This window comes from Oryzias latipes, chromosome 4, assembly GCF_002234675.1.
Source record: "Oryzias latipes chromosome 4, ASM223467v1".
NCBI classification, from domain to species: domain Eukaryota; kingdom Metazoa; phylum Chordata; class Actinopteri; order Beloniformes; family Adrianichthyidae; genus Oryzias; species Oryzias latipes.
Window position 1 is genome coordinate 1,691,372 of NC_019862.2, and position 13,779 is coordinate 1,705,150.

General features: G+C 43.8%; 1 protein-coding gene across 1 annotated transcript in view; it reads right to left on the bottom strand.

The window, feature by feature from the left end:
- Positions 1–411: 411 nt before the first annotated feature.
- Positions 412–13,779, bottom strand: part of LOC101158262 (cadherin-2) — a 35,895-nt gene continuing 22,527 nt past the window's right edge. Inside the window, exons 13-16 of the mRNA XM_004067576.4 lie at positions 9,711–9,944; positions 7,394–7,533; positions 6,393–6,554; positions 412–2,232 (exon numbers count right to left, since the gene is read on the bottom strand). Of these exons, the coding sequence (XP_004067624.1) occupies positions 2,029–2,232; positions 6,393–6,554; positions 7,394–7,533; positions 9,711–9,944 (740 nt within the window). The 3' untranslated portion in view covers positions 412–2,028. The remainder of the gene's footprint in view (positions 2,233–6,392; positions 6,555–7,393; positions 7,534–9,710; positions 9,945–13,779) is intronic.

The following is a 13,779-nucleotide window of genomic DNA, read 5'->3' on the forward strand; positions in this document are numbered from 1 at the left end:
GCCATGGACACCAGTGAAGATCACAAATCATTGAAGAAAAAAGGTTCAGAGCACTGTCTAGTGGGTCTAGATGACCCACCTCCCAACGTTAAAGTGCCTAGGATAGCACAAGGGTTACAGAGCTTCTCTCCATTTCTGCCACTATGTTTATAACTATGTCTAAGATGCCTATGACCATCTTCAGCTATCTCATATGTACCTTAATAGTCTCTGTGCTTTCAGAGTCTACAGCATGGATAAACTCATCTGAATCAAAGTGGGAAGCATCCTGTACCACTGCCTCACAGATTTGTTTTTCATATTTTCTCTTTATTTTGTTTTTTAGTTTGACATTTTGTCTGTGGATCATTTTTCTTTTTGAAACGTGTAATGTTCCTTCATTCATGCAAAAAAAATGCATTTCCCCTTGAATGAAAAGATACAAACATGCAAAACCATTTTATTTTGTGATCCAAATGACACATTTACATAGCTTTTTATATGCCACAGCAAAGAGAGAAAACTCACAATCTGTACATGTCTCAGTTTGTAGCTGGCCAGAGAACACAGCAGCAGAAATGAGGCCTGGGTGGTCATGAACCCCATCAGTCTGCTACAAAACAACCGAGGACGTCCATTATTAGCAACCAAAGTCTAAACTCTAGCATTACTGTACACGTCTGATGAAGTCTGAGAAAACCCAAGAAGCAAAAAAGTGCTGCTGTGAACAGCTCTGGGTCTGAGCTCCATCCCGATGTGTGTGCAGCAGCAGTTCAGCTCATCTTCACACATTAGTGTGTTTACATTTAGTGTAAAAGCTAGTTTTGCCTGAAATCAGTGGAAAACCTCCAAATGCACTTTGTCTTCGTCCAGGACGATTTAGCAATAAATTAAATACTTTAAACGGGCCAGACCTCGTTCTCCTGCAGAGTCACTGAAGATGCTTCAATCGGACTCTCAGGGTTCAATTTCCAAACATTTACTGTTGTGTTGTATTATTCTGCATTTACACCTCCTTTGGAGCATTACAAGACGTGTTTTTATTGATGAATGAATTCCTGTTTTTGATGAGCAGAGAAACCTGGAGAACGTTTGTTTACAGACTATTACAGCGGCTTCAACCTCACCGCTGAGTGAGAAGATTCTGGTTTACTGGACTCAAATGGTTTGAACGTTTGGTTTTAAGAAGTCAAACCTATAAAAAACATCTCTTTCATGGGTTTCACACAAAAGAACCAGGAAAAAGTTAAGACGGCAGGATTTTTCACGAGTTTAATTAGAAATCATATGCAGGCACATTTTTTTCTTCAAATAATATTTTACTTTATTTAACAGTTAACCTAAAACCAATAATCTCACATTTTAAGGCTTAAATTAGTTTAGACAATTCTGATGAACAAATTCAAACAGTTTTCAGTGCCAACAAAAACGGAACATTGAAGTAAATCCCTCAGCTGAACATTTCCATGAGCGGTGACCTCTGACCCCTGTGACCCAGAGCTGCATGAAGACAGATGTCTGCTGGTTGGATCGTCCAAGGCATTTACGTTTAGACTTTGCCCTTTAGGATTATCCATCCAGTGTGTTGGATGTGAATCACATTCGTTCTCACGGACACATTCAAGGAATGCAGTGGAAACCAAACTCACACACACACACACACACACACACACACACACCGTCATGGCAAAGTGCTCCTCCAGCTGCTGCAAAACTCTGGGAGCTTTAACGCAACACAACTGAAACACAACTGAAAGAATGTACAAAGGCACATTTGACCAGCTGTACTGTAAGATTCAAGTGTTGATGAGCATCTTTAGCATGGCTGTCACAGCGGTCGTCCGTCAGAGCGATGGCGCTCTGGTGACTTGCATCTGCTCAAACCTTGTCCAGAAGACTCCCGGCTCGCCAAAGCTGCACCTCCCAAAGCTGCATCCAGTCTCCTGACAAGCAGTCCAGTGGAAATGCAGAGGTTCTCCTTTCAGTTTGTCCGGCTCCATCCACCGTCACGCTAACTTGGGGATAGTGGCTCTTGCTGGTGGGAGGGGGCTAATCGTGGCCTCCACCGTAAAGGTCTGCCAGCTTGCGGAATCGCGGCCCCCAGTCGCCAAGGTAATCGTAATCTTGGTCCCCACAGCTGGAGGAATATAGGGAGCTCAGGGAGCCGGCAGAGGAGCCGCTGCCCTCGTAGTCGAACACCAGCAGGGAGTCATATGGGGGGGCAGTGGGGTCGTTGTCTGCCGCCTGCATTCCCTGACGGCAAAAATGATAGACAGGTATGAGACCCAAATAAAACTGCTTTTGATGATGTAAAACAACAGTCAGTGTGTTAAGGCCGGGTCAAACAGCCTCTACCTACATTTAGTGCATATTACACGGATGTAAACTGGTCATACGTGAACATACGTGGAGAAAGCGAGAAAAGCTGTGGTCTTTGCGTGAAATATCCACAGATGTATCAGGAATGAACCACGTTAAAACCCCAGAAGAATAAACCACGCAAAGAACACGGAAATCAACGTAGAACATGATCCGTGTGATTGTTGTGATGTTTATCTGCAGTTCAGTGATTCATGCGTCAGTCACATCATCTGAATGTGCCACATGAAGGTCAGACGTCGGTGGTACATGTGTGAGAAGTCTGTCAGACATGCGTGGAACCGTCCTGGAAAACACACATTTGCGTTTGTTTCTCGTAAAAATAAGACACAATTGTATAAGAATTCTGCAATAATTGCGTATAAACTACAGAAATTGTGCATAAACTGCATAATTCTCAACTGAGTAAAAGTTTTGAACAGCTCAAAACCGTATTCTATAGAGAGAGACATGCTGGTCGAAAACCTCGACAGACGATGATGAATGACGCAAAAAACACTGAAGAATCCCACATGTACACACATGAATCTCACTAGAACCAAATTTGATACGTGGAAGATGAGCTAAATGTAGGTAGTGGCGGTGTGAGGCTGGGTCTTCATACAACAAAGAAGGTCCCTGGTGTGGAGCGGCCGCTCCATCTCATCTAGACTGCAGTGGCAGCAAAAGGCCCACATTCCAGTCCTGAATATGAAGCCAAGCAAAAAGTGGCTGCAGCAGCAGTGAATCATAACTGAAGGCTGCTTTCAGATCCATTCTCATTTCCCATAAACTCATGTTATGCTTGATATAGAAGGCTGTGGCCGGCTGCTACACTGAATACTGCTATACTCAGCCTGAACGCAGCAGTTTCTGGAAAGTCTAGTTTTGACATAGAAATGGTCCAACCTTGAGAGTAAAAAGATGGTTCAGGTAGTTTAAAAATGACTGTAGGGCCATTGATTTCACAGAAGATGAAGATTTAATAAAACAAACTTGTCCTGGATAAGTGGAGGAAGATGGATGGATGGATGGAACTTGTTGATTTGCAAAAGTTATTTTTGATTTGTGAAAATTCAATAAAGCCAACAGGATTTTTCCTCTTCTACAACTCAACATCAGGTTTAGATTATCCTTCAGGGGAAAAAGATCAAAGTCAAAGTCGATGCTCTTTTTTTAATCTTTATCGGTTTAACAAAGAAGAGTCTTCTACCTCTAAAGTGGAGGCTCATCACTGGACTGTGGTGGGTAAATAAATACAATAAAGTCATAAGACCACCACAAAAACAGACGTTTTTCCCAAATATAGTAATAAGCATAAGTATAACTATCAGCAGCATCCTTGTGACATTTTAAAGTCTGTTACTGTTGGTTGGGATTTCTATGAAGCAGTCGGGGCAGGAGAAGGTAGAGGAACCATGGTCCTGACACCAGACCGAGGCGAGCGACTCGACACGCGTCAAGAGAGTGAAAACAGAGAATCTGCTAGTTTTACATAATAAACATTTTTTAGGAATCACATTAGAAAGAAAACAGAAAAATGTAGGGTGTGTGTTTTTTACTGTCCCCCAGACTGGTACCGGTCCATGGCTCGGGGGTCAGAGACCACCGCTTAAGCAAGATTGTGGGTTCAGTATCCTTTAGCAAGGGGACAAAGACCCCCCCATGAATACAGTCAGCGACAGCCTCAGCCTCCCCACCACACAGCAGCTGCTGTCACACAGAGGCGTCTCAGCACCAGCACTCCTAATGGCTGCATGTGTGTGTGGGGGGGCAGTACTCAGATCTGACGGAGAAGGAGGGCGGATTATGGGGACTACAGCAATGAGGAGGATTTGGGTCAGGCTGGACAGATGTCGTCTGTGTCTCAACAAGAAGATTGAACAGATTACCCAGTGTGCCCAGATTTTCTGCTCCAACAAACCACCAAACAACACTTTAGGAAGACGCAGAGCGCCGTGAGCAGGCAGGAGGATGGCAGGGTTCAAAGGCTGTGTGTGACATTAGGGTTTCTTTTCAGCTTTTCTCCTCTGTTGTTGCCGTCCTGAATAAATACCAGACAACCGCAGCCGGAGATGCCTCTGTCACTACGAACCCCAACAGGAGGAGGAGACAGATAAGAAGCAGGACTTCGTCCTGTGGGACGGCTTAGCATCAGCCTGTGATGTCAGACGGCCCGACGGTGCTGCTGAGGCTTCTGGGAAAGAAAACCGACACCTCCAAAAGAGTCAGCTGCTAGTCCTCCACAGAAGTTCCAGGAGGGGGGGGGGCTCAAGAAGATAATCTTTTTAAACTCAATTCATGTTAATCTGTCTACATGCTTCACTGTTCAAAAGGTTTACAAAAAAAACCTTCAATCTTGAAAAGCAGCTATTTGAAGTTGAGTTACACTGAGACCATCACTGCTGACTTTCATGGCCAAATTGGGGGGGCGGGGTGTCAAAGAATCACGCATGTAAGTCAGTGGATAACTGACTTGTTCCTAAAGATTCTTTGGAACTCCAGTAATCAACCAACAGACAGCAGCCATGGTGAGTCTGTCCATCTTGTTTTTGCAGTTACCAGGATGTCTGTAGTCCAATGATGCGGGTGAATATTCTGATTGGCCGCACGGTGTTCATTAAAAAGTGATGATGGACACCTAACATTTTTTCCAAGCAGCTCACCAACAACGCTGGAGGAGTGAGGAGGTGATAGGTCCAAATGGAGGAGTCCAATTTAAAGCAGTTACTAACAGTGTTTGGGTTTTTTTATATTCAAGATGGCTGCCTCTTCCAGGGGTCAAAGGTCGACAAAACTTCAGCTGTGGTTGAAGACTGAAAGTGGCAGCATGTGTGTGAAATGTAGTGACTGTTCACTGTCAGACATTCCTTCTCATCAGGTACTTGGTGAGTGCAAATCTTTAAGAGAATGTAATGGATGAGTGGTTGGCTCAAGCTGTAAGAAATGGTGTGACACCTGACATAACCGCACCAGGAATGTGGGCGTGGCTAACGAAAAACCTCCATAGCCAAGGAAATCCAAAGGCTTACTTCTGCAGATTCGTTTAAGAATGACAGATCTGTTCATCACCTCCAGGCGACCAAAACAGAACACGGTTGCTATGGAGATAGAGCCATCAGAAAAGCATCCATGTCCTGAATGTGTTAGTGCAGCTCTGACCAGCGCGACAGAGGCAGAAGAGAGCCTGAAGCCGCCGCTCAGCCAGTGAGGGCGGGCAAAAGGGGAATAAGGGCAAGGGGGAGAGTGGGTAGCGCCTGGAGGTCATTCAATGTCACTCACGCCTTCATTTTGGTCATCTCTCTAATGTATGGATTGGCCATGTCGAAAAGTTCATGTCCAGTCAAAAGCTTGTGCTCGCCGCCACTGGAGCTGTAGAGTCCAAACGGGTCAGCGAGGACTTCTGCTGGAACCCTGAGTTTCTATGCTGAAGACCGAATCCTTCCATCGTCTGAGACTCCAACCGGTCAGCACGTCCGGAGGCGATGAGGGAGGATTTCATGTCAAAATCCGACACAGTGCAGCTCAGTAATCCCAAAAACAAACAGATTCTGAAAAGTGATGGATTGTACGGTCTGTAATCTAAGACTAAAATCGTCTTGAATTACAAATAATTCCACAGTAAACAAATAAACTCAACTCTAAAAGGTTTTTTCAGTCCAAATTCTGCAGGTAACTTGTATTGTACTTGTAAGTTGTACCTTTTTTCCAGGTGTGTGTCGAATGACTGCAGATGACGCAGGAAGTCGGTCAGCAGCCGCCGACAGCAACTCCTGTCAGAGTTTGATCGACACTCCTCTGTGTTTCTGCCTTTCAGACGCAGCTGACCTGAACACATCTACTTTTTTCTGGTTTCTACCAGTTTAGACGCTCTAAATGAAGTGTGACACCCACTCCTGACTGGGAGGGCGGAGCCTGAAACATCTTTTCCTACTCCTGTTCACGTTTCACTGATGAAGAGCTTCGTCACTTTCACCAGAACACCAAACGGAGCAGAATGGATCACAGCTGCAGTGTGCATTCACATCGACCAGCAGACGGCTCTTCTTCAGTACCTCGTGGATGAAGTCTCCTATGTCCCCCGGCTGGGGGGCAGCAGAGCGAAGGGGGTACTGGTGATCGTGATGGAGGGGCCTCTCATCTAGACGTCTGATCCCCACTTTGATGCATTCTGCCTCCAGGGCGTCCGGCTGCTGCAGCTGGCTCAGGTCGTAGTCCTGCATGACAAAGGAAGCAAGCAGTGACAACATCACACCTACTGTTCAGGAACACGCAGAGAACACGCGTTACAGCCGCTTCACTAACGGCAGAAACGGGTCCCAGGCTAAAACGAAGCGTTCGACACCGACGGCACCAGAGTTTACGCCCCGGTCTGTGTGCAGCAGTTAAAGCCGGAACCGCTGCTGAAAATATGGACACACCAGTGTCCTCAGTTACCTATGGGAACCGGCAGTGTGGACCAGAACCCACCAGAACCCAAGTCCAGCATTTCTAACCAGGTTTTAGAACGCTGCATATTAATAAACTGGAGGGAAAAACAGCAAATTTTCAACTAATTCAGTTGAAAATTATTATTTCTAATTAGAACTTTTAGGAAAAGCAGCAGCAACTTTTTTGCCTCAATTATTCCAAAAACTGCCCGCCAGATCGTGGAGAGACTGTAGATCAATCCAGACTTTGAGGTTTCTCCTTTTTTTCCCCATGTTTGGATGCTGGCATGCCGCAGAAACCCTGGTCTGAACTTGAGGCCGTCTGCCCTGCTGCTCTTTTAAAGCCATGCAGATTCTTTTGGATCAGCTTTGTGAGGTTCATGTTCCTCAGCTGAGCTGCTTATGAGCTTTGTTGTTTGGGGAGATGCATGAAATTGTTCTCCAACAGAAAGCAATTAATCCCGCTGGAGGCCGTCTTTTGCAGAGCACTTAATCTGAACAGATGATTGAAAACTGCAGAAGCGAGCTTGAAGCACTCACTTTGTTCTGAGTGGCAGTTGGACAATGAGAGGGTCAGCTTTAGAAGAAAGTTCAGAAAATTCAGCGCGTGGTTGCCGTGTTCGTACCTGGTCCTCTTCTCCACCCCCCTCCTCATCATATTTGAGGATGTTGTCCCGGACGTCATCCTCGGGGTCGATGAGGAGCTGCTTGGCCTGCCTCTCCTTATCCCTCCTCTTCATCCACATCACAGACAGCAGCACCAGCACTGCAGGACAGACAGAATGGATGCTTCACCACAGAACATCAATGCTGCACTGCAGAGATCAAACTCTAACAAAAATAACCAATAAAAACAGGACAACTTCAAAAACACTGACATTATTCAAAGGTTGTCTAATAAAACGGACTCGGCTCTTTCATTTGTCATTATTCATGTTATGGACATTTTGTTCACAGGTGTTTATTTTTTAGCTCTCATGTTAAAACCCGACTAAAGAAGACAGTCCTCTGTTCTTGACGTGATTTAAGGCGGATGTAGAAAACCTTCTGCCAGCAGCCTGAAGACAAATTTACATCAAGACTCTGCTTCATCACTTTTTATGGTTAAGCTCCATAAACATTTACTGAGGAAAAGTGTTGCTCCTTTGAGAAAACAGCAGTTTAACCCTGAATAAATCATTTTTTATCATGAATGAATGAATCTTTACCAATAAAGGACTTTACAACATGATCAGGGAGCCATAGTGTTATACAATGAAAAAAAGAGAAGAAAATGTTCAAACTGAGTCAATTGGGAACAAAAAATGTAAAAAGTATAACAGCCAATAAAATACATCGACGTAAAGATAAAAAAAACAAGAAAATAAAAAGACAGACTCCAAAGTGTTAAAAGCCGCCTAAAAAGGAAAGTCTTTAGTTGACATTTTAAACCGTTGCTGTCTGATACGGCGCTGAGCTAAGGAGGGGTAAAATTCCATTCCTGGGGGGCGAGAACGGAAAAAGCAGGGCCACCCCGGTGTTTGTGATGTGGCCTAAAGCAGATGCTAATTCTGATGCAGTTTTTAACCAAATGTGTCGGTTTCCTGGACATAGTTTCTGCAGAGCGGCAGGAGTAAAAGAAAAATCCCGTCTGAGTTGTGGGCGTGGCGTGGAGTCGGCGTGGAGTAAACCTGTGCCAACTTCCCATCATGCATTTGTCTACACGCTCTCCTGCTAGCTTACAGTCCCTCACACCCCCAACCTAACATTAGGCGGGTAACAAAAATGGCAGCAATATCAGATCTCGGGAAACACAGACGTTCATGAATCTGTCCGTCTGACAGTGGATGATCAGAATGGAGCATTGTGGCCCCGCCCAATGTAGTTTTTACCCAACAACTCAGTCGTTGGGTTGCATAGTTGCAGTGGAGCCGCCATCAGTGCGTGAATGTGTGTGTGTGTGAATGTGTGTGTGAATGTGTGTGTGTGTGAATGTGTGTGTGACTGTAAAACACTTTGGGACTTCCAGGAAGGTAGAAAGCGTTTTACAAGTATTCACCATTTACCATAACATTAACAGGGAGATAGAGACCTGACATCTGACATCAACACTGAGCTGCAGGATGGATTTTTCAAGCAAACACATTTGAGACATTGTCTTCACTATATTCACTAATAAAATGATCCAACTCAAACTGTAAGTCATTTGCTAATTAAATGCTTAAAGATATAATAATATCAAACACAATACCATTTGTAACGATATTTAGATTTATGAAGACTTTCAACCTTTACTTTTACACCAACAAGGGGAAACTAAAATAAATATGTATTTTAACACAAAAACACTTTTCTGAGTAATCCAAAAAATTACTGACCACAAACTTCTTATAACACCATAATATACAACATGTTTATTATGGTATTAATAAGATGCTGACATACATTATTCAATGTGATCAGCCGCCCCCCATTAATTTATGATAACCAGCACCTCGTCGGCTTTATCCCTTACATAATAGATGGTAGCTGTGGCGTTGCTGCGTGTTTGTGGTAGTTCTGTGAAAAACTCACATTGACATTGTCGCACATTGACGACATCACGGCAGCAACGCGGCGGCGTGAACATGGCAGCGTGAACGCGGCGGCGTGTACACAGACACCAAGACAACAATGGGACCAATGTAATATGAAATAAAGTGGTTCCTGCAGGTAAACAGTTGGACCTTTGTTGTGTGTATTTGAGAACAACAATAGTTTTGGTTCAAAATTAGATTAACGCGATTTTTTAAAGGAAAAATAAAAAAAATCACGCTTATTGGTCTATAATTATTAAATGTGATTAACACGATTTTGTGACACCCATGAGTAAAACAGCATTTTGATCTGATGGGGTTTCACTTCTATAGGGGTTAATAATATTTTTGTTTTTTTTCTTGATCCATGTCATCAACACAGACTTACCCAACAGTAAGATGATGCAGAGGAGGATGCCGATGATGGCCCCAGTGCCCAGTCCCATGGCCATGATTCTCTCCATGTCCACACAGTCACCATGGTGATCACACGGGCAGACCTTGACCTTCAGGAAGGACTTCTTTGACATGGGCAGGTGGCCAGAATCCGTGATCATGATTGGAACCTGATAGATCCCACTGGCCAAGGCGCCTATCTTAAGTCGCAGTTGTACATGCTCCCCTAAAAATGATGAAAGGTGTTTTAGAAGACCGCTAAAGGATAAACTGATTTCAGAGAAGTGAATGCTGATAAAGACACAAACAAAAATCATTTTTAAGAACAATTCCTTTCAGGAAGACACACCAGACCCCAGAATGCTGGCTGATGTCTCCAAGACATTGGTGTCGTTTTCATCTTTTTATTGACCAATGTCTTTAGAAAGGTAGACATTTTAATCAGTTACAAATATCCCAAGCGGCTCAGTTGAATGTTTTTTAAATATAAGCTTTTAAAACTAGAAAAAAAAAAGATTTGATGTATTTATCATGCATGACATTCTGTCTAGATGATTAAAATTATTTACCATCATTTCAAACCAGGTGACCAGTCAACGCAAACCGAGAACCTTGAACCAAGAAAAGTGCCAACAAGAGTTTCATGGCTGTGGTTTTAAAACAAGAAGATGACACTGGTCCAAACAACAGACACACAGCAAACCGACTTATCACCTGTGCAAGAACCACAGCATAGAACCACAAAAAACGCGCAAGACAACAGCGGAAACAACAATGACAAAGGGAGCTACTGCTGCCTGTCACATTGTTAACATGTCCAACACATGTTTTGCTTAGAAAACTCTTCTAAATCAAACCATTTTGTACCAACTATCTTTGTTTAGTAGATCATTTCAAACTGCATTTCCACATCTCAACTAAACCATTCTGACCATTCCTGGTCCTCCAGATCTACCACACTCAGCTTCACCCACTCACTGCACAGTTATCAGCAGCTAGAAATGCAGGGAGAGCACCCTCAGAACCGCCTTAATCCTTGGTGGCAAGGATTCAACAAGGTTTGGTCCCCATTGACACAACAACATCACACAGTTGCTGCAGATCTGTCATCTGCACATCCATGATGCCGATCTCCAGTTCCACCACATTCCAAAGGTGCTCTATTAGGTTGAGATCTGTGACTTTGGAGGCCGTTTGAGTCCAGTGAACTCATTGTTATGTTCAAGAAACCAGTCTGAGATGATTCCAGCTTGATGACATGGAGCCTTATCCTGCTGGAAGTAGCATCAGTAGATAAAGGAATGGACATGGTCAGTGACAATGCTCAGGTAGGCTGTCACATTAATACTATGCTCAATAGGTACTAAGGGACCTAAAGTGTGCCAAGAAAATATCCCCCACACCATGACACCACCACCACCAGCCTGAACCGTTGATACAATGAATGACACCCGGTGTGGTCTTCTGCTGCTGTAGCCCGTCTGCATGAAGGTTGGTGTGTTGTTGCGTTCAGAGATGCTCTTCTGCAGACCTCAGATGGATCCAGTGGTTCTTTGAGTTCCTGTTGTCTTTCTATCAGCTGGAACCAGTCTGACCTATGACATCAACTAGGCATTTCCACCCACAGAACTGCTTCTCACTGAATATTTTCTCTTTTTGGACCATCATCTGTAAACCCTAGAGATGGTTGTGGGTGAAAATCCCAGTAGATCAGCAGTTTATTAAATCCTCAGACCAGCCCATCTGGAACCAACAACCACTAAAGGGCTGATATTGTGCTTTTTTAAAAGCCTTTTAGAGTAAGCCATGTCTTCATATATAATCATATACACCTTTGGCATGCTAAAGAACAAAGTATTTATCAAGTATGAGTTCTTTTTGTGAACTCTTTTCCAACCCCGAGGTAAGATGACTCGATCTCTGAGGCTCCGCCTTTCCCTCCTTGTGGGTGCCGCCCACTTCATGAACTCAGCCTAAAGTCGGCCTCGGCAGCTTGTCTGTGTTTGCCCATGAAAACAAACATCCAAACCTTTGCAAAAGATTTTGCATCTGCCTTTGGCCCCCGGCGTTTATTCATCAGTCAGAATGGTGATGCTAAAGCTGCAAAATGCAGACAACATCAGATGAAGATATCAGGATTTATGGAAATGATGAGAACATCGTTTTTTGTTCTGATTAGCTGTGAACGTGTCTTTTCTCTTTGAAGCATCAATCTCTGTATCAAAAATCCTCTTAGCTTCTCCTTGAGACACGCCCAGCTTTGAGTCTTTGCTCAATTATCAATCCTTCTTATTTGTCGCTCGCTTTCTTTGTACTTCCACCAGGCACATCTCTATTCTGCAGCTGTCTTCTCAATATCACCCATCTGCTTGCGCCCTCCTTGGAAACCTTTAGGACTGACCCCAAAAGGTCATGCAGACGCCATCTGTCCACCTGGGTCTGGCTTGAGGCCGCCTGCTATGGGATGTTTGAAACCCTTATAATAGAGGGGGTCCTAAATGCGTCCTATACCACAACAACTGGATCTTTTTGTTGTGATGAAGCATCATGTTTACCCCAAAAAGTCCTCCTGAACAACAAGATGAGGCTCAGGAAACTTTCTGAAGAATTGCTTTTCCAATTCCTGCTGGAGATCCCCAACCAACAAAGCAGAGAGGATCCCAGCTTTGGCAAACAGTCACGAGGTAATCCTGCACCCACTAAACTCTCCAAAGTCTCACAGACAACTGTAGACAACTCTGACAGAGCCTGGCCTCCCCAGTCGGGTCACATGGATCTCAAAGGATTTGGCAAACACCCGTGAAGACCCGCCCCCCCGTCCTTGACCTCTAAGGTCATTTTGGGGCTATAAGCCTCTGCATCTTTTTCACCCATTCCTCAGTGAGAGGCGCACAATGGTAGCCCCACATTTTTGAGTTGACTTCCCAGAGTTCTTCAAGCAGAGCATTCCAAAAGATTCCAGAATTTCCCTTCTCACTTAACCAATTAAAGGAACTAAAATAGTCAACATGGCCGCCAGAAAAGTAGAAATAACGTTTTAGATTCCCAGTAACACTAGTGACAAATTAAAGTTGTTACAAGATAGAAATGACCAGCAGTTAGATAAAGATAGATGTATCAAATATCCATAGCAGTGCTTATGCAATGACTACTGGGAACTACGCTCTACCTCGTACTTGCAGGTGAACAAAAACACGATTTAGAAGCATCGTGGGATTTCCTCATGCCGATGACATCCCGCTGTTTTGGAGGGCTGGATGATATGAAGAAAACTCACCATATGCGATACTAGCGATCAATATTGCGATAACGATATCATTTGCAATACATGAACAAACAGCAAAACAACCGAACATCAATTCCATTTCACTGCAACAGTTTGATTTAAATAAGAGTCAACCCTCGTCTACATAGCAGGCGAGCATCTAACATAAAAGGCCTCCATCCGATTGCTCAACAACATGAAGGCGTCCATCCGATTGTTTAAATGCATAAAGGGATTTATATAATTCGATAAATAGTTCAAACTGCCATTGTTTTAGCACATTTAAGGTAACCATTTATTGCCATCTTCGCCGTCTTTTGCGATATTCGTATAGCACAGCTTGATGTCGCCATAAGGATACATTTGTGAATCATTGCTCAGGCCTAGTGCATTATTAGGGTCACGCCTCACATTCTCTGCTAACAGTTCAGGCCTCTTCAGGTTTGACTAAATGCTGTGCTTTATACATAAGAATGGAAACAGGTTTAGGGCACCATGTAAAGATAAGTGGATGTAATACTGTAATAGGCTGTGTGACACGAGCAGAGTTCTCCTTATTATGCAGAGAGCTCCGGTAAATCTTAAGGTCAGGTGCCAGTCCAATAGAACCGTATTAAGGTGAACATACAAATGTGCTGAAAGTAGACAAACAGAGCCTTAACAGCAGCTGCACTGAACTTTGAACTCTATTCAAAGAATTGGTTTTCTGCATTAAAACAGAGAACAGTTTCAAACATAGTTCCTTGGATTTGGAGAACATTTTTCTACAGAATCAAAAGATCCATTCAGAAGCTGT